This window comes from Leptonychotes weddellii, chromosome 1 (assembly GCF_054177405.1).
Source record: "Leptonychotes weddellii isolate Sample4059 chromosome 1, ASM5417740v2, whole genome shotgun sequence".
Classification (NCBI taxonomy): domain Eukaryota; kingdom Metazoa; phylum Chordata; class Mammalia; order Carnivora; family Phocidae; genus Leptonychotes; species Leptonychotes weddellii.
The window spans coordinates 2,918,818-2,938,116 of NC_138369.1; the positions used below are offsets into that span (position 1 = coordinate 2,918,818).

Below are 19,299 nucleotides of genomic sequence, written 5' to 3' on the forward strand. Positions count from 1 at the left end.
ATGCCAGATCAGGGGTCCCAGCAGCCAGAAGGGCTCCACGAGGCCTTTGTCCCCCCAGTGCTGGTGGCCCATCCAGCTCAGAGCCAGACGTCTGAGGCCCCGTGGCCTTTCTGTGAAGTCCTGCAGGCAGAGCGGGCTAACTTCCTCGTCAGAATGTACCGGAAGGACAGAGGCCTAGGGGGCAGATGACCAGGAACTAGATCCCTCCGTGCCACGGCCACCCCCTGACCGCTCCCACACTGGGTGGCCTTGTCTGGGGTGGCCAGGGCACGGCCCTCCAAGCGTCAGCTGCCAGGATGTACCAGTCACGCTGGCGGGGAGAGAACATGCCGTTCTTGGCTCCCCTGGCTGCCCCTTTGTTCACAGGCATAGGTGGGGGGCTGTTGTCCTGGCAACCAGCCCCTTCCTCCTCGAACGATCCCTTGAGGTGAGGATTGAAGGCACCTTGGGTCTGGGGGTTCTGGCCGAGACGGTGCCCCCTGCCCCCCAGCGGGGGCAAAGGAGCACCCTCCCCCCAGCCGGCCCTGGCTGCTCAGGGCTCAAGTGTCCTGGCCCATGGGGGAGGCCAGGTCACCCCCTTGGGATTGGAATGTCGGAGGTGGCAGCAGTGGGGGGGGAGGACATTCCCAGCAGGGCAGGCGCCGTGGTGGCAGCTGCTGGGCCCCCGCCTGTCCTGTGTCCCCTGAGTTGGAGGCTGCAGCTGGTGCGGTGGCTTTGGTTCCTGGGGGGAGGTGTTATTTTGGGGGTAGGGGTGTGGGAACGTGAGAGGCGCCTCCCCCCAGGGCAGGAAGTGGGGTGGTCCCAGCTGTGTTCTCCCGTTGGCCCACCTGTCCCAGTGGGCACCACAGGCCACCGCACAGGAAGTGTTCCCAACGCCCCGCCTGTGTGGCCTCCTGAATCTGGGGCCCAGAGGGGAGGCAGCCAGTGGGGAGGGTGCAGGGGCCCGCCACTGTGAGTCAGAATCTTCCAGAAGCCCCCAGGTGCGGTAACAGCAGTGCCTGTGGAGTAAGTGCTTATGCATTTATAGACTGTTTAATCCAGCATCTTGGGGAAGGAGGGACTAATGATGAATTTGAGTTTTACAGGTGGGGATACTGAGGCTCAGAGACGCAAGTGACTTGCCCGAGGTCACACAGCATGTAAGTAGCAGAGCTGGGAATCTCATTAGCATTTACTATCAGATACACTAACTCAACATAGACCTCCAACCGTATAATGTGGACAGGGGCTACCACCTGGGTTCAGTTCTGCTCCCAGAACCCTCAGAGATTCTGTCTCCACTGGGGTGTCTGGAGACCTTTTTGGTTGTTCCGACCGGGGGTACTCCTGTCACGGAGTAGGTGGGACCAGGGAAGCTACTCAGCCCCCCATCCCCACAGTGCCTGGGACACCCCCACATAGAGTGACCCAGCCCCACGTGTAGAGTTGTGCCAAGGTGAATAATAGTAATTAACATTTCATAACAATACGAGCTATTATTATTAATCACATTATTTTAAGTATAATAATTATTTACCCGTTTTACAGAGGAGAAAACTGAGGTCCAGAGAGCCTGTATTTTGGACCCCCAGCCCTTCTCAGGTACATGAATCCTGGCTGCTTCCATAACACCCTGTCAGCTTTGCAAGAAGGAGACCCGGTGCCAAGAGGGGATATAATGAAGACTCAAACCCACAACCCCAAAGACAGGCTCAGACCGCCCTGGGTCCCCATCTCAGCTTGGCCACGCACTGGGGGCCCAGGCTGGCCATGTCACCTGCCTCAGCTCTGTGAACCTGAGATGGGTCCCTCCCTCCTTAGCTGAAGCAGTAAAAATAAGAGTCTCCATGGTGCTCAGAGAAGCACTACCGAGGGTGGTTAGGGGATCTCATCCTGGCTTTGCGAGCCTGGGCACCTCCTGCACTTCTCTGAGCCTCTGTTGGCTCGTCTGTGAAATGGGGCATTCATGTCCTAACTCACAGAGGATGGAGAGGATTAAATGAAGCCGTCCACAGCTTAGCTTGGTGCCTGGGGCACAGTGAGCACGATATAAGGCTTGGATATTGCTATGATTAAAAACATTTTAATGGTGGTAGAATACACATACATAAGCTTACCTTAATTTATCTTAGCCATTTTTAAGTGCACAGCTCAGTGGCGTTAAGTGCATTCACATGGTTGCACAGCCATCCCCACCATCCCTCTCCAGAACATTCTCATCTTGCAAAACTGAGACTCGGTCCCCATGAAACACTGACTCCCCATCCCCTGACCCAGCCCTGGTGCCCACCACCTACTCTCTGTCTCTGTGGATGGGACGCCTCGAGGGACTTCCTAGAGGTGGAAGTGGACAGGAATGTTCCGTTTGAGATTGGCCTACCTCAGTTACCGTAACATTCTCGAGGTTCATTTATGTTGTAGTGTGTATCAGGATTTCCTTCCTTTCTAAGGCTGAGTAATATTCCGTTATGTGGATGGACCACATTTGTTTATCAGCTCATCCATCTGTGGACACTCAAGCTGTGGGACCAGCATGGTGATAATGGAAAGAGTAAGAGTCTAGAAGGATATTAAAGGCGGATCCAATGTGAGAGCAGAGCCACCTGGGAGGCCGCTGCCGTGATCATCCAGGTAAGCATTGATGGTGGCCCGGATTCAGGTGGTGGCAGGGGAGATGGAGAGAAGTGGACAGGTTAAGCAGTTACTTAGGAAGTAAAACAGGACTTGGGAGAATAAAAGGCTGAGGCGGGGTCTTCATAGACATGGGGAGCTGAAGACAGAACAGGTGGGGTAGGGGTGGGGAGAAGACGAGATGACAGGTTTTGTGTGGCTGCATTGAGTCCATGTCCCTGAAATGTCCAAAGGCCTCCATAAATGTAGCTACTTGTATGGTAAGAGTAGACTAGTGGCTCTCAACTGAGGGTGATTCTGCCCGCCCAAGGGATTCTTGGCAGCGTCTGGAGAAATTTCTGTTCTCACAACTTGGGGGATGCTACTGGCATCTAGTGGGTGAAAGCAGGAGATGCTGTTCAACATCCTACAATGTGCAGGATCGTCCCCCATAAAAGAAACATCTGACCCCAAATGTCAATGTGCAGAGCTGGAGGAATCCTAGGGTAGACCATGGGCTGAAAGAAGCAATTGTCAATTTCAGCAGCTGTTGTTTATTCAATAAAGTTTTATTCCTTGTCTTTGCAACAATCAAGTTTCCTGGGCAGCTCCCCTTCAAACATTCCACCCCAAGCAGCTGGCAAAAAAAGGAAAGAGAGAACAAGACTCCTGTGGCAAGTTTTTAATGGATCTGGCCTCAAGTGACTTAACATCACTGGGCCAGATCAATCACATGGCCACACCTGGCTGCATGGGATGCTGGGAAATGTAGTCTAGCCATGTGCCCGGGAGGAAGAAGGAAAGTGTGATGTGACTAGAGCTAGTCCTTGCCGTGGTGTTATTGTCCTCGTTATTTCTGTTATTATTTAGATCTGTCATCTGCAGAGATGACCCTTGAAAGTCATGCATGTTTCAGGACCTGGTAGAGGAGGGTGAGAGGTGCTGCCTGGTATGGCTGGAAGGCTTCCTGAAAGAAGGGGCATGGATGATGTGGCTTTGAAGAAAGCAGACGCCAAAAATCTGAGAAGTGGGAGAAGAGTAAGAATGGTGTGGCATCAGGAAGTCATTCCTTCATTCCTGACCATGCAGATCCTTGTAGGCCAGGGTGAGTGCCATGGGGACCCAATGGGCTGAGGTGGCCTGATTTGTGCTGAGAGTCTTCTAGTTGCTTGAGGAATCAGATCACCAGGTAAAATACAGGACACCCAGTTAACTTGGAATATCAGATAAACAACAAATGATTTTTTAAGCCTCAGTATATCCCATATGCTAAAATAGTATTGTCCATCTGAAATGCAAATTTAATGGGGCATCCTGGATTTTTATTTGCAGGGAGGACAGAATGTAGCAGACAGGTCAGGTGCAGGTGACTGATGATCATGGATGAGACATGGGCAGATGTGCAAGCCCTGTGTTGGAAGAACTTTGGCTTCTACCCTGAGTGAGGTGAGGTAGCCCTGAGAGGCTGTGAATGTAGGAGGGCCATGCCCTGACTTGGGTAAGAGGCCCCCGCAGACCCAACCCTGGCACTTGGCAACCACCTGCCCCTGTGGATTGCCCCAGCCCAGCATCTTTCCCCTTCAACAGTGCTGACATTTGGGGCCAGATCATTCTCTTTTTTTAAAGTTTTTATTTTAAATTTCACTTAGTTAACATACAGTGTAATATTAGTTTCAGGTGTACAATATAGTGATTCAACATTTCCATACATCCTCCCCCCCCCCCCCCCGGTGCTCATCACAGCAAGTACATGACTTAATCCCCATCACCTATTTAACCCATCCACCGACCCACCTCCCCTTTGGTGACCATCTGTGTGTTCTCTGTATTTAAGAGTCTGTGGGGGCCAGATCATTCTTTTTCTTTTAAGATTTTATTTATTTATTTGAGAAAGAGCGAGGGCGAGAGCACAAGCAGGGGGAGCTGCAGAGGGAGAGAGAGAAGCAGGTTCCCGGCTGAGCAAGGAGCCCCACTTAGGGCTCCATCCCAGGACCCTGGGATCATGACCTGAGCCAAAGGCAGACGCTTAACCCACTGAGCCACCCAGGCTCCCCAAGGGGACAGATCATTCTTAATTGTGGGGGGCTGTCCTATTCACTGTGGGATGTTGAGCAGCATTCCTGACCCCCACCCACTCAATGCCAGGAGCACTTTCAGTCATGACAACCACAAATGTCCCCAGACATTGTCCAGTGTCCCCTGAGGGGCAGGATCCCTTTGGGTGAAACCCACTGGGTTAGGGGATTCTATGGACCCCCAGGAGACTACATTCCATAACCATCTGACCGACTGAGGATATCCTGGGATACTGCAAATATTTAAATACACACACTGAGTGGGAGGGAGAGAGGAGGGAACTCACAGACACTGCAGGGTCACCCTGGTTTCCTCCACTTGATCCATTGGGGATTTATTCTGGTATTTAGTGTGAGCTAGGGATCAAACTGAATTTTTCCCCCAGATAATGAATGCACGTTTTCTCCCTCTTGGAGCTATGGACCTTTGGGGCCGGATCATTCTGTGGGGTGAGGCCAGCCTGGGCATCGCGGGACAGTGAGCAGCATCCCTCCCTGCTCACCCAATGCCAGGAGGAGCCCCTGTTCCCCTTGGTCGTGAAAACCAGGACCACCAGACTTTGCTAGTGCAGCTGGAAGGCAGAATCGCCCCAGTTGGGGACCCTGGGTCAAGGCACTGTAAGACCCCAGCACGGAAATGGGTCTGGAGCCCTAACCAGGGAGGGGGCTACTGGAAGACCTTGTCAGTTCCCTTCATCTTCTCCTGGCCTTCAGTAAACTATCTGGGGCCGGGAGAAACTGATGCCTAAGTGGCTGCATTGTGGGAAGTTTCAGACACGTGCCATCCACACCCCGGCCCATCTGAAGCCCATCTGTGCCAGACAAAAAAAGGGCTGCCCATAGAGTCTGATAAAGCTTTTAATATTTAGAAGTTTGGGCACTTAATTCTGGCACTCCTGGCTCTCGGGAGATGCTGCCCCCTCCAGCCGTGGGCAGCTGTCTGGGTCCACAGGGGCACTGGTGATGATGATGGGAACCTTGGCCTTCACACTGGTCAGGGACCAAGGCAGGTGGACTGTGCTGACCAGCTCGTAGTGGGTACTCATGATCTCGCCGTCCCGCATGCCGCTGCTCACGGACAGCACCTGCGGGAGGTTGAGGGTGCTGACGATCTTGGTGGTGTTGAAGGGCGTGATCTGAGTGTTGGCCTCCTGCCGGAGCAGCTCACTGCTGTCCACCCGAGACCGCCGCTCCGCACTGGGGGTGAAGCCCTCATATTGCACGTGGATGTAGAGGGCGAAGGTGACCGTCTTGATGCACTTGCTGGTCTGGTTGTGGATCTCCGTGGTGAAAATGACCCTCTCCCCTGGCGTAAAAGTGTTCTTTTCCATCTGGATTTGGAGGCAGATGGTGCCCTGGCTGCAGCAGTTGTAGGAGACCTTCTTCTCAGCCTCCACCAACAGAGGGTTCTAGAAGGGGGGATGGACAACTGTGAGGGATGGTGGCCACAAGATCTGCTCGCCTGCCTGACATTCCTCCATCAAAGCTCCTGCAAACCTTGAGCTTTTGGGACTCTCCTAAGTAAGAGGCACTGAAATAGGATCTGGAGCCTTGGGGATTTGGCAGCCAAAAGCCTGGCATGATCTCCCGGCTTGCCTTAATCAATACCCTTCGCCTTTCTGAGTACCAATTTCCTCATCATAAGCCTAAGAAATCCACAAGACCCTGGCTTGACCCTCACTTCCCATGCTCACTTGCTGTGTGACCTTGAGCAAGTGCCTTGACTTCTCTGGGCCTTGGTTTTCTAGAAGACAGGAAACGTCTCACAGTCTAAGCCCAAGACTTGGGGCTTACCCAGGCAGTTCAGACTTTAGGAGAAAATATTATGGGCTCTGAATCATGAAAGGAAAACCATAGAGTTGAAAGTATGTAGTGTGTTTAAATAAATGCCGCAAAATGCAGCCATTCTATCAACGAGTCAGCTGCTGATTTGCAAATAAAGTCACACATACGTTATATTTAATGAGTGGCTTCGGTGACATTTTACTTTTTATTTGTGGATAATATGTTAAAGGATTTGATGTGATGTGGGCGGGGGCAGGGGGGCTTAGAATGATCACTCTCCACTTTTGCTGGCTTCCGGTGTCTCCTTGCAGAGAAACTTGATACTTTTACGAGCGTGTGTGTGTGTGTGTGTGTGTGTGTGTGTGTGTTCTTTCAGCATACCGAGAGAGAGAGAGAGAGAGAGAGAGAGAGAGAGAGAAAATAGTGTGAAAAATACTGCTCAAACTCCCCTCCCACTTCCCATTAGTGACATCAAGTTGTTCACTTGAAATTGGCCCTGATGGGTGTTATTTTCACCAGGGAAATTGGGAAACATCACGGCTGCCCCACACCAGAGCTGGTTATTAACCATTTCTTGGCACAGCCCTGCCATATTCCTAAGACCCGCTTCATCAGCATTTACAAATTCTCCTGATTTGTTTCAGATCTCTGCTCATTTACAAAATAAGATTGCAGGGGCGCCTGGGTGGCTCAGTTGGTTAGGCAACTGCCTTCGGCTCAGGTCATGATCCTGGAGTCCCGGGATCGAGTCCCGCATCGGGCTCCCTGCTCGGCGAGGAGCCTGCTTCTCCCTCTGACCCTCCCCCCTCTCATGTACTCTCTCTCATTCTCGCTCTCTCAAATAAATAAATAAATCTTTAAAAAAAAATAAGATTGCAGAGTTGCACAACCATGTGAATGTACTCAACACTAATGGTTAAGATGGTAAATTTTATGTTATGTATATTTTGCCACAATTTAAAGTAAAAACATGAGAGATCTGGTTGAAGGCCCCACGGATCCCCTCCCTAATGCCATCCCCTTATACTCCTTGGCTCCCTTTGTCCCGAATTGGGGGTTTATTATATCTGGATTTTTAAAAAAGATTTATGTATTTATTTGAGAGAGAGTGAGCACAAGCGGGAGGGCAGAAAATTCTGCCTCTATCTGGTTGAGACCCATCATGGGATTGCTCTCGGCCATGAGTTGGTGAACTTTTTCTGGAAGGAACTGATGATAAATATTTTAGGCTTTGCAGGCCACACACAGTTATGTGTCATATACTATCCCTTTTTTTTTTTTTTTAATCACAGCTCATGGTTAAAACATAGATTTTAGTATCGTGGCAAAGAACACAAATCTGTATTTTCATCTGCATCGAGATCTATGAAAGAAATGTGTTTCATGAACTACTACTTATGCCTGCTGGTACATTCTGCTTTATTCCATTTATTGTATGCATTTAAAAATGTTCATTGTGGGGTGCCTGGGTGGCTCAGTCGGTTGAGTATCTGTCTTGGGCTCAGGTCATGATCCGGGAGTCCTGGAATCAAGCCCCACATCGGGCTCCCTGCTCAGCGGGGAGCCTGCTTCTCCTTCTGCCTCTCAGTGCCTCAAAATGCAGCCATTCTATCAACTAATCAGCTGCTGATTTGCTCCCCCTATTTGTGCTCTCTATCAAATAAATAAATAAATAAAATCCTAAAACAATATATTCATTGCAACCCTCTGGATTTGTTTTCCTGTTATGTTTAGTCTTTCTTTTTCTATTATTTTGCTTTATATAAAACCAACATTTTGTAAACATTAGCTGGTTGTAACCCACCAAATTAATTTTGTTCTGATAAATTCTATATTCGACTTATTCACAACTATTATATCCTGTCCAACACATTGATGTTATAAAAACAAAGCTGTTGCAACCCACCGTATTTATATTTTGTTCTATTCTTTCTTTTTTTTTTTTTTTTAAAAAGTTGATTGCAAGGGGCACCTGGGTAGCTCAGTCATTAGGCGTCTGCCTTCGGCTCAGGTCATGATCCCAGAGTCCTGGGAGCCATATCGGGTCCCTGCTCGGCGGGAAGCCTGCTTCTCCCTCTCCCACTCCCCCTGCTTGTGTTCCCTCTCTCGCTGTCTCCCTCTCTGTCAAATGAATAAATAAAATCTTAAAAAAAAAAGTCGATTGCAAGCCACCAACCATATTTTCTTCACTTCCTGTTCTACTTATTTTATTCTCTGTTCTGTTTTCTTATTCTATTGAAAAAAAAACACACACAATGTTTGCAACCCACAAAATTAACTTTTTTTTCTGATATTTTCTAGTTTGGTCTTGCGTATTCTTTCATTTTATACAAATATACTTGCACCCCGCTAAACTGATTTTGCAACCCATGATCTGGTCGTGACCTGAGGTTTGAAAAACACTGCTCCGGATTGGATGCCTTTCCTCTTGGGAGACCTGGGGCTGACCCCTGACACCAGGTGACCTCACCTCTACCTTTTGCCTCTAGCCCCCTTGCCTCCTCAGCGGTCCCCTCCCTCCCTCTCCTCCAGGAGGCTAATTGCAGGCAGTTTTATTCTAAATCCCTCCAGTCTTATTCGAAAATTCCTCGCATGCGTTAGGACCCTGCGGGCATTGAGGAACTTGCTGCCCTAACTCAAGGCCAAGCCGGTAGTCCTGGCCTGCACCTGAGACAGGGGCCCAGCAATTCCAACAGTGGCCCAGTGGAGACTCCCTCGCGAGGTCAGGCAGGGTGGCCAAAGCGCCCTGATTCCCAATAATGTCGGGGATACACACCCAACACTGGATTTCCTGGATCTGGGAGTGTTTGGGAGCCCCGCATTCCTTTGGCATGTGTGAAGCTTTGGGGGGATTCACCCAAACAGTATTTATTGTTGTCCTCTTGGTGACAAGTCCAAGGAAAACCCATAGCAATTAAGACCAGCCTGGTCCCTGCTCTGGCGAAGGGGCGGGGAGGGGAGGGGAGACGGACACACAGTCGGCTCACTGAAAATGAAACAGGTCATTTCTGATACGGACAGTGATGAGGTTGTGGCTGGAGGCAAACCAGGGGTGTGAACTAAGGAGAGGTACGGTGGGGGTTCCCTTGGAGCCAATGTTTAGGAAATGTCTCTGGGACAAGCTCCTTTCCCAAATAGTACCGACTGTCGGAAGAGACAACACAGTTCTGTCTTTCAAGATTCTAAAGGTACAAAGAGTGGAGAAGAGGTGGGGAAATTGGAGCCCATGTGCAGTGCTGGAGGAAAAGTAAAAACAGTCCAACCACTGTGGAAAACAGGCTGGGGGTTCCTCAAATGTTGAAGGGAGTGTTCATCTGACCCAGCAATTGCACTCCAGGTATCTAGCCAAGAGAAACAAGAAGATACATCCATGCAAACATGTAAGGGAATTTGCAGAGGCGTGATTCACAGTAGCCAAGAAGTGGAAACAACCCAAGTATCCATCAATGCACGAATGGATACACGAAATGGGGTCCAGCTGCGCAATGGAATGTCATTCAGCCGTAAAAAGGGATGAGACACCGACCTATGCTACAAAGGTGAGTGGAATCAGCCAGACGCAAAAAGCGTCCATATCGTGCAATTCCGTTTCCATGAAACGTCCAGAACAGGCAAATCCATAGAGAGAGGAAGGGGATTCGTGGTCACCACGGCCTGGGGGAGGGAGTGTGGGGAATTCGAGGGGTGAGAGCTAAGGGATCCAAGATTTCCTTTTGGTGTGATGACAGTATTCTAAAATCGACAGTTGGTGATGGCCACACAACTCTGTGAACACACGGGAAGTCATTCAGTTGTACACTTTCAATGGGTAGATTATAAGATACGTGAATTATAGCTCAATAAAGCTGTTGAAAACAATTGGAAGGGGAACATGTTTGCTCCTCCTAGCTCCCCGGCTCCCCTCCCAGGGGGGCATGTCTGTTGCTAGTTTCTGTGATCTCCTTCCGGACACGTTTGTTACACCTGCAAGGAAGTACGTTTCTCGCTTGTTCTGAACTTTGCTGTGCTCACTGAACCCAGTGACTTAGTAGAGGTCCTGATGCTAAGAGCTGCCTTGTTCTGCCTCTGTTTCTCTCTAACTTACCTATAGCGCATTCCTTTGAATATTCCTTTGCTACTTTAATTCCCTTAGCAATGAACATTTAGGCTGATTCCAATTTCTTGCCGCGAAAACACTGCTGTGGGACGTCACAAGTGAAAGAATATCAGTAGGAGAAATTTCTAGAAGGGAAATGGTTGGGGCAAAGTGCATGTTCATTTTAATTTGAATAGATACAGCTAAATTGCCCTCTGTTGGGGTTGTGAGAGTTTACTTAGCCACGTGAGTGCCTACATGGCTTCTGAACAAAGATCTGAAGGAGGAGGGGGAAGGATAGGAAGGTCATATTATAGTGTTCCAGGTGGAAGGCAACAGCCTATGCAAAGGCCCTGGGGCAGGACCAGGCCTGGTATATTGGAGGGAACAGCGAGGAGGCCTGTTTGGCGGGAGCAGAGAAAGCGAAGGGGAGAGGGGGCAGGTCATGCAGGGCTCTCTGGACGGGGGGTACTTTGGCCTTTACCCTGAATGAAATGGGAGACCGGGAGGGCTGTGGGCGCAGAGGAAGGTCACCACCTGACTGTCTCTGGCTGCTCCGAGGACAGACTGTTGGAGGTCAAGACTCTGCCTCTACCCAGGGGTGCCTGGGTGGCTCAGTTGATTAAGTGTCTAACTCTTGGTTTCAGCTCAGGTCATGATCTGGTGTTTGTGGGATTAAGCCCTATGTCAGGTTCTGAGCTCAGCATGGAGTCTCCTTCAGATTCTCTCTCCCTCTCTGCTCTTCCTTCTGCTTGCATGCGCTCTCTCTCTCTCTCAAATAATTTTTATAAATCTTAAAGGACACTGCCTCGGGGTGCCTGGGTGGCTCAGTTGGTTGAGCGACTGCCTTCAGCTCAGGTCATGATCCTGAAGTCCCGGGATCGAGGCCCGCATCGGGCTCCCTGCTCAGCAGGGGGGTCTGCTTCTCCCTCTGACCCTCTTCCCTGCTCATGCTCTCTATCATTCTCTCTCTCTCAATAAATAAATAAAAATCTTTAAAAAAAAAAAAAAGACTCTGCCTCTACCTGGTTGAGCCCCATCATGGCTCACTGCACCAGAGTGATAACCTCTGTCCTGGTCCCCCAGCTCCTGCCCTCCCCCTGCCCCCCACTATCTACCCTCCCCAAAGCAGCCAGAGGGAATCCAATGATGACCCCTTGCCCACCAGGGCTCTTACCTTCATCAGGTTAAAGTCCAAGTCTTCCTGAGGCCTCTTATTACCTCCCTGCCCTTACCTTCTTCCCTCTTGCTTCCTCCTTCACTCTGTTGCAGCCATGTGGCCCCCTCACTGTTCATCCAACACGCCAGGCACAGTCTTGCCCCAGGACCTTTGCATGGGCTGTTCCCTCCATCTGGAACCCTCCACCCCAGATATCCCCATGGTTTCCCCGCCTCTGCTCTTTCAGTTCTCTGCTAAAATGTCACCTCCTCCAAAGGGCCTCCCTTGCCCAGTCTGGTTAAGGCAGTACTGAGTAGTTGAAAAAACACGCTATTTTCATATCCTCAAAACTTATCTGTAATAACTCCTGTTGCTGCTACGACCTTGATTTTTAGAGCTTCCCACTTACGGGGGCACCTCCTGGGTGCGCAGACACCTCGCTGAGCACTTCGCGGTCTTCATGGGCACCCATCAAGGGAGGTATTATTCTTCTCATTGTACAGATCGGGACAGTCAAGGCTCTGGGAGGTGTTGTGAATTGCCCAAGGCCATCTAGCTAATGAAGTATCTGTCAACGAAATCTCAGGCTGGGTCTCACCCAACCCCAACATTTCACCCCAGCTTCTGCCTCGTGCCCCCTGCACTCTAGATTAGCTCTGAAGGGAAGGCCAGAGAAGGGCCACAGTCCGCTCAGGGTAACACAGGGAGCAGGTGGTCAAGCGGGCCTTGAGCTCGGGTCTGGTCATCCCAGGGCTGTTCCACCCCTCCAAGCATCTGCCCTTCCTGGGACCCTCCAGGACCATCCCAGGAGGTTGGCTGGGCTGGAGACGATCCCTGTGACACTGGTGGTGGAAGCAGCAAGATTTTTGGGGCCCATCCCCCAACCCGTGCCAGGCACTGTGGGAAGTTCGGCAAGCTAGGCACTATCTCTCTGTCCATTTCACAGATGAGGAGATAGAGGCACAGAGAGGCAACGTCATTTGCAGAGGGTCGCACAACAGGAAGGTGGGGGCTCTGGGATTTTTACCTGGATCTTGAAAACTAAAATCCAACCCCCACCTCCGTCTCAGCCACCATGCTCTAATAACAGAGTCCCCAGGGGAGTGACTTGGGGCCAACGTCACTCCAGCCACCTCGACTTCTACCTCTGCACCTGGGCCTCCAGGAACCATCCAGAAAACCTCCTCCTCTGCTCAGCCAGACCACAAGCCACCCCTTTTCCTTGCTTCTTTTGGTGGGGGCACCATCTCTGTTGTCTAAGGGCTCAAAGACCCTGGAGTGTCACCGGGCGTCCAGGCCTCCCACCCCCAGGTCACAGGGGAGGCCTCTGAACAGCCTTGACTTACTATAGGGTCAAGGACATTGGGGCCCAGTCATTCTCTGGGGGGGGTGTCCTGGGAACTGTGGGGTATTGAGCAGCACCCCTGGCCCCCACCACCTCGATGGCCAACAGCCCCCCCAGTCCTGTCAACTGTAGATGTTCCAGACGGCAGGATTATCCTGGTTGAGGGGCTCCCGCTGGCTTTGTTCCTACCCTGGTTTCAGATTCACCTTTTGGGAACTCTCTGGACCCCCCGGGGGAGCCATCAGCACCTTTCCTTCTTCCTGGTAGGGGCCGGCTCTGTTCCCTGCCCTCCCACCTGCCTCTGGTGAGCTTGCAGGACAAGCCCCACCGCAGCCCCTCCCCCATCACTACCTGCAATGGGTTTTCTTTGTGGAAATCCGAAGTCCCTTGAACCAACAAGTACATTCTCTTCTTCGCCAGAATATGCTCCCGGCCCATGCAGGAGGCTTGCACGAAGTAGAAGACGTGGCCAATTTTGCTGGCGAAGGTAGAAGGAAGCCTGGGAGGTAAGCTGAAATGGAAGTCAAAGGTGTGGCTGCCTGCACTTAACCAATTATCTGAAAGCAAAACACACCGAGGCCATCAGAAGGTTCTAGAATCTTTTTCCTTTTTAACCCCCCCCCCCTTCTTTATTTGTTGTTTTGGCAGGAGCTTTGTTCTGGGCCTGGCCCACCTGTCCCTGAGCTAGGCTGAGTTCTGTGCTTTTAGGGATCTGCATGATCCACAAATATTAGGCCTAGGCCTCAGCTGGGCTGGAGGGAGATGCCTGGGTGGGTGAGGTGGCTGGGGTGCTCACCCCTACTCTGGGTCTGAGAAACTGGAGGTCCAGCACATTGGTTTAACAAACCCCTCTTGAGCCTCTTTCTGTGGGCCAGAGGCTGTTTTAGGCATTATTTTCAGCAGTGAACAGGGCCAGCACAGCTCCCTGCCCTCACAGAGCTTGGCCTTCAGTGCGCAGCATACAGTAGGTGCTTAACATTGGTTGAGTGGCAACTGAGGACCCGGGAGAAACTCACACGGCCCCCATTTCTGCAACCTCCCCCATTTTATTTGTTTCTTTCATTCGTCCAAAAACCTCTCATTATTGTGTCTTGCCCACTGGATGGCAATCCCAGTGACTCCAGGGACCTTGTTTGTTTTATCCATTGCCCCACCCCCAGCCCGTGGCCCAGTGCCATGTGCAGAAGGTGCTCAATAAATGTTTGTGAAATAAATGAATGAATCTGTCAGAGGCTTGGGCTTATGCTTTTGAGGGGAAATGCTTGGCAATGGGAAAGGGTGGTACCTGATGCTGGGGGTGTTAGGATGGGAAGTGTTTGGGTTGAAAAAACACAGAGCACTTACTGTATGCCCCACACTATTCTAAGCCCTTTATATACCATTCAGTCACTAAGTCCTCAAAGCGATCTTATGAGTGATCCCTTTTTCTGGTTCCCATTTTCCAGATGGGTTAATGGGACACAGAGAGGCAACAGGACTGCTGAGCAGTAAGGGATGGTATGTTGCCATTCCTCCCCTAGATATCTGCATGGCTGGTGTCCTTTCCGTCACTCAGATCTGAGCTCAGTTCCCTCTTCGAAGACACCTCTCCATGACCTCCCAATCTAAAAATTTTAAAAGTCTAAAATTAAACTTTGTTCAGCCAGGCGTTGGCCGAGAGTTGTGGCATACCTGGGAACACTCCCATGAACACATTTTGGAAAGGACATGCGGCTCCCAGGCAGCTCAGCCTCCCTGACGTCTGTCCAGACCGTGGATCTGAACCTGCTGGAGTTGGGGCCTGGTTATTCTCTCCCTAGAATAACCTCCTCTCTCTTTCCCTGGGACCATAGGACTCCTTCTTTTGTCTCCTTGGCATTTCACTGCCAGAGAGAGATTTATCTGTCAAATAACAAGACAGATTTTTTTTTAATTGGCCTTCCCAAGTGGTCATTGGGCTAAGGATAGCATTCCCCCCCCCCCCCAGGGAAACAACTTTGAAAGTTCATTTCGAATATCTGGGTTCTGATCAGCTCCTCGTGTCTTATTATTTTCGTGTTAATGTGTATCTGATGGTCATTGTTATACATAGCTTCCCTCCTGGGGAGCAACCAGGCCTCTGCCCATTTCTGGTATCCCTGGGGGTTTGCTGATCCACTAGCAGATGTGTTTACCTTCCGGACCCAGGTTCCTATTATGGCTGGAGTTGGCTGCTGGCTTTTTCCTTACCCTCTACTGGGAATGTCTTCATCTTGTGCACATAGTCGGCCTTGTTGTTGCAAATAACATCTCTACTATAATCACGGGATGCCCCGATTTCTTCATTCCACTCCACATAACCCCTTCCCACGAGCTCCACCTTCACAATAGGGTCCACCAGGGTGCTGTTCAGGATTAGAACCACCTGCCCTTTTATGCTGGAGCCAGCTAGGTAGACTGCATCCTTGGGCAACACTAATTCGATCGACTTCACCACAGACATGGGGGGTTGGGGTGGTAGAGAAATATTCTCCCTGCCCCCCCATGCCACTGAGATTTCCGGTTCCTTTGCCGCAGTGAGGTCACCTGTCTGTGACATCATCCAGCCAGCGTTCTGGGAAGGGGGTCCCTAGTGGCCGGGATGGGAGATGAGGCTGTTGTGCAGGGGTGGGACAGCTTGGGAATTCCAAAGTCCTCACTGGTGTATGAAATGATAGCCTGACCCCTTTTTCCTAGGAAATAACAGATAAATAAGCCAAACCAACCGCAAGGCCCTAGCGTTCCTGCCCCATAGGGAACACCTGTCGGGAGGTTAGAGGCCTGGGTGGGAAGAGCTCCTTACGAGCTCTACTTAGAGATGGGGAGGAATGAGGAATGAGCCCCAAGGTCTTTTCTGCTCTAACAGATGGCCCCCAAATGTGGTATGTGTGCTTCTCAGGGTTCATACACTGGTTAAGCTCATACACAGTCATTGTCATTTTAATGGCTCTCTCTCTATACCAACCAGTCCGTTAGAAAAAAATTATAGATATGGCCAGGACATGAAATCTGGTGTGTCCTGACTGAATGCTTAGAGCACTGTGTCCTCCATCTAAACACGAACACCATCTCCTTACACGTCTGACATTTCTCTTTACACCTGTGTCTCCCCCATTGAATGGGAAGTCCTTGCAGGGTGGGACTTAGTCTCTGTAAGCTTTGTGCCCACCAACGTCTGCTTTACTCCGGGCCTGGTTCAGACAAGAGGGGTGTCTATAGGTTTGTTGAGTGACTTAACGACCTTCAAGAATGTATCATTTTGCAAAAAGGAAACTGAGGCCTTTCGCCCTCTGATGGGTTTCCTGGTGCCTAACTCGCCCATGGGCTGATGCCTAAGCAGGAGGGCCACTGGAGCAGAAGAGGTGTCAGGAAGTGTCCATTCTCCAGACTCTAGCAGGCCTCCTTCATTGTCTTTGTTGTATCTCGCTTTATTATTTCATGTGATGTCTTTTGTAGACATTGCCATCTTGTCTCCCTGAGTGGTTTGTAAGCTTCTTCTGGAGAGGCCTGGCATAGTCTTTCACTCATGTTTGTTAACGAACCTAGGCAACCTCTCCAACTTTCTCAAAATGACTGGAGAAATGGGGCCCTCATTTCTTTCTGCAGGGAAAACCAGACCTCTTTTTGAGTTACTTGACTTGAGATATCCAAGGGGCCTGGGCTGAGCCCTGCTCCAAATACACCTGAAGAACGTATTCCCTCTTTTGGTCCTGTTGGGTTTTCGCAATAGTATATGCAAACAAATGATATGCTCTCACCAGGAACAGGCCAGGTTCCCGTGGCCGATTCTCAATGTGAAAGATCTCATCTGCCTCCCAGACTCAGGGAGGCCTGCCTGATACCTGTCCCTGAGATTGTGGTCTATACTCGGCTGATGACTGTGGGTCCAGAAAGACACTCAGTAGCACAGACGCAGTCCTGAAGTTGGAGAAAGTTAACAGCAAATTCTGGACTTTGTATTTTGGACTCTATCTGTTCCCTATGACTTCTATAACAAATCCCCACAATTTTAGTGGCTTAAAAAACACAAATTTATTCTCCTACAGTTCTGGAGGTCAGAAGTCCAAAATGGGTCTTAAGCAGCTAAAATCAAGGTGTTCTAGGGTTCTAGGAGAGAATCTGTCCCTCACCTTTTCTGGCCTCTATAGGTTTCCCACATTCCTTGTCTGTTGGGTCTCATCATTCCAACCTCTACTTCCCTTGTCACTTCTCCTTCTCTGACTTGGCCCTTTTGCCTCTTTCACTTGTTAGGACGCTTGTGATGATTTTGGACCAGCCTGGATCATCTAGGATACTCTCCCCCACCTGAAGATCTTTAATTTGATCTCATCTGCAAAGTCCCTTTTGCCACGGAAACTACCATATTCACAGGCTCAGGGATTAGGATATGACTAGCTTTGGGAGAGGGGGGACATTCTTCTGCCTACCACTTGGGGAAAGAACAGCAGAAGGACCAGTGCCTAGAAGGGACTCTGCTCGGGTCCAGAGAAAGCTGTACACACAGAAGTTGGAGGTCATCACTCTTCTGCTTACAGCCTTCCCGTGCTGCTCACTGCTCTCAAGAGATAAAGACCAAAGGCCCCCTTGAGGCCTTAGATGACACCTCTCTGACCTCGTCCCCTCTCTGCCCAGCTACACTGGCCTCCTGGCTGCTCCCCCTACATTTCTAAGCCTTTTCCGGCCTCTGAGCTTGCCCGTCCCTCCTCGACCCATCTGTCCTTGGTTTCTATCTCAGATCTCAGCTCAAATGTCATCCGTTCAGAGAGGCCCACCTCAACCAGAATGTCCTCTCTGCGCACCCCCACATGCCTCTCCAGCTACTGTCCTGTCTTCATTGCACGCAGTGGTATCTGAAATGATTTGCTTTACTTATTCATTTTTTGCCTGTCTCTCCAGAGAAGAAATTACCCTTCTGGAGACCACCAACAGGGTTGGCCTTGTCCATTGTTGCCGCCCCCCCAGCTCCGAACACTGTGTCCAGGCACTTTGTAGGTGCCCAGCATGGGTCACTGTGTGCCCGCCAAGACTGGCCAGAGCGGAGCAGGCAGGGTGGAGGGGGCAGGGCAGTCCTGCCCGCCTGGACAGCGGGAGAAGGCGGGAAAACGAGGCGGGAAAACCCAGCAAACAAGCCCTGCGGGTGGGTAGGGTGGGGAGCTCTAGCAGGCCCTGACGCCAGGAAATGGAGCGTGGGGCGATCAGGCTGGCCATCGGGGTACAGGCGGTCTCGAGAGAGGCCCCCACATTCTACTGCAGTGTTTAAACATTGATTCCGGCCTTCCTTGCCCTACTGGTCAGCGCATGCCCGTGCCCCGGGAGAGGGGCTGTGGAAAAGGACTTAAAAGGTCAGGGGGACTCTACCCGGGGTCCCTGCCCCGGGGGGTCCTTAGGGCTCCTGAGGGACACGCAGAGTCGGGGGGGGACCCAGCTCCCGCCACTGGGCCGGGTCGCACACTGGGTGCGCCCAGCAGACCGCGCAGGGCTGGGCGGGGCCGTGGCCCGCTGGGCGGAGTGGGGGTGGGTGGAGGAGGGGGCGCCCCCCACCCCCTTTCTCGCTTCCCGCCACTGCGGCGGCCAATCACCAGGCAGGAGCCCGCCCCTGGCGCGGCCTCCCGCGGCCCCGCAACTCCCAAACGCCGAGTTTTCGCGGGAAAAAAAATCAGAGCAGCTGGCAGCGCGGCGGGCAGTGGTGGCCGTCCAGGCGTTCCGGGTCGCAGGCAGGTCCGCGCGGGGTCCGGGGCCACGCACGCGTCTCTATCGCCATCCCCAGCCGGGCCAGGCGCGCAGGCAGGAGAGTGGATCGGGCGGCCGGAGAGGTGAGCCTGCGGACTGATCGGGGTGCCATCCTGGGCCGGGGGAAGGGCCCGGCGGCACCGGGCGCGGAGACTTTGCAAAACTTTCGGGAGCGGCCCGGGGACGCGCGGCCAGTACCGGCGCACGCGTGCCCCGAAGCGTGGCTGTTCTCCACGCCGTCTCGGGCTCTGCCCCCGCCCCGCCGGCCCTCGGGAGTCGTCCCCCGCAGCCCGGGCGCCGGCAGGGGCGAGAGGAACATACCCAGAGCCCCGCGGGGGTCGCGCCGGCCGGGTGGGGGAGGGCCTGGCGAGCCACAGGGGAGGATGTCAGGCTCCGCGCCTGCGCGCGGGCTGCCCCGGGATTCAATTGTCGCGCCCGAGCCCGATTTCGCGCGCCCTTAGTTCCCCGGGCGCGCCTGGGCCAATGGGGAGCGGGCGGGGCGGGGCAGCCGGGCGCGGCGGAGCCAATGAGCGAGTCGGCTCAA

The 19,299-nt window shown here is 51.9% G+C and overlaps 1 protein-coding gene and 1 long non-coding RNA gene across 5 annotated transcripts; one reads left to right on the forward strand and one right to left on the reverse strand.

Annotated features, from left to right (window-relative positions):
• The first annotated feature begins 87 nt into the window (after nucleotides 1-87).
• LOC145717056 (uncharacterized) lies at nucleotides 88-8,610 on the forward strand. Of its 4 annotated transcripts, none has more exons than XR_014140054.1 (6): nucleotides 88-427; nucleotides 1,086-1,139; nucleotides 1,528-1,581; nucleotides 2,430-2,610; nucleotides 3,460-3,694; nucleotides 3,922-8,610. It is a non-coding gene; the product is annotated as an uncharacterized LOC145717056 (long non-coding RNA). The 4 variants fall into 4 exon arrangements; XR_014140050.1 differs by having other exon boundaries at nucleotides 160-427; nucleotides 2,476-2,610; XR_014140062.1 differs by lacking the exon at nucleotides 1,528-1,581 and having other exon boundaries at nucleotides 175-427; nucleotides 2,476-2,610; nucleotides 5,082-8,610.
• Nucleotides 5,507-19,271, reverse strand: ARRDC5 (arrestin domain containing 5). Its single transcript, XM_081803083.1, has 4 exons — nucleotides 15,237-19,271; nucleotides 14,700-14,792; nucleotides 13,380-13,585; nucleotides 5,507-6,073 (listed from the first exon to the last, which is right to left on the reverse strand). The coding sequence occupies exons 1-4, from the start codon at nucleotides 15,586-15,588 to the stop codon at nucleotides 5,546-5,548; spliced, it is 1,179 nt and encodes a 392-aa protein (XP_081659209.1). The 5' UTR covers nucleotides 15,589-19,271; the 3' UTR covers nucleotides 5,507-5,545.
• Nucleotides 19,272-19,299: the final 28 nt, after the last annotated feature.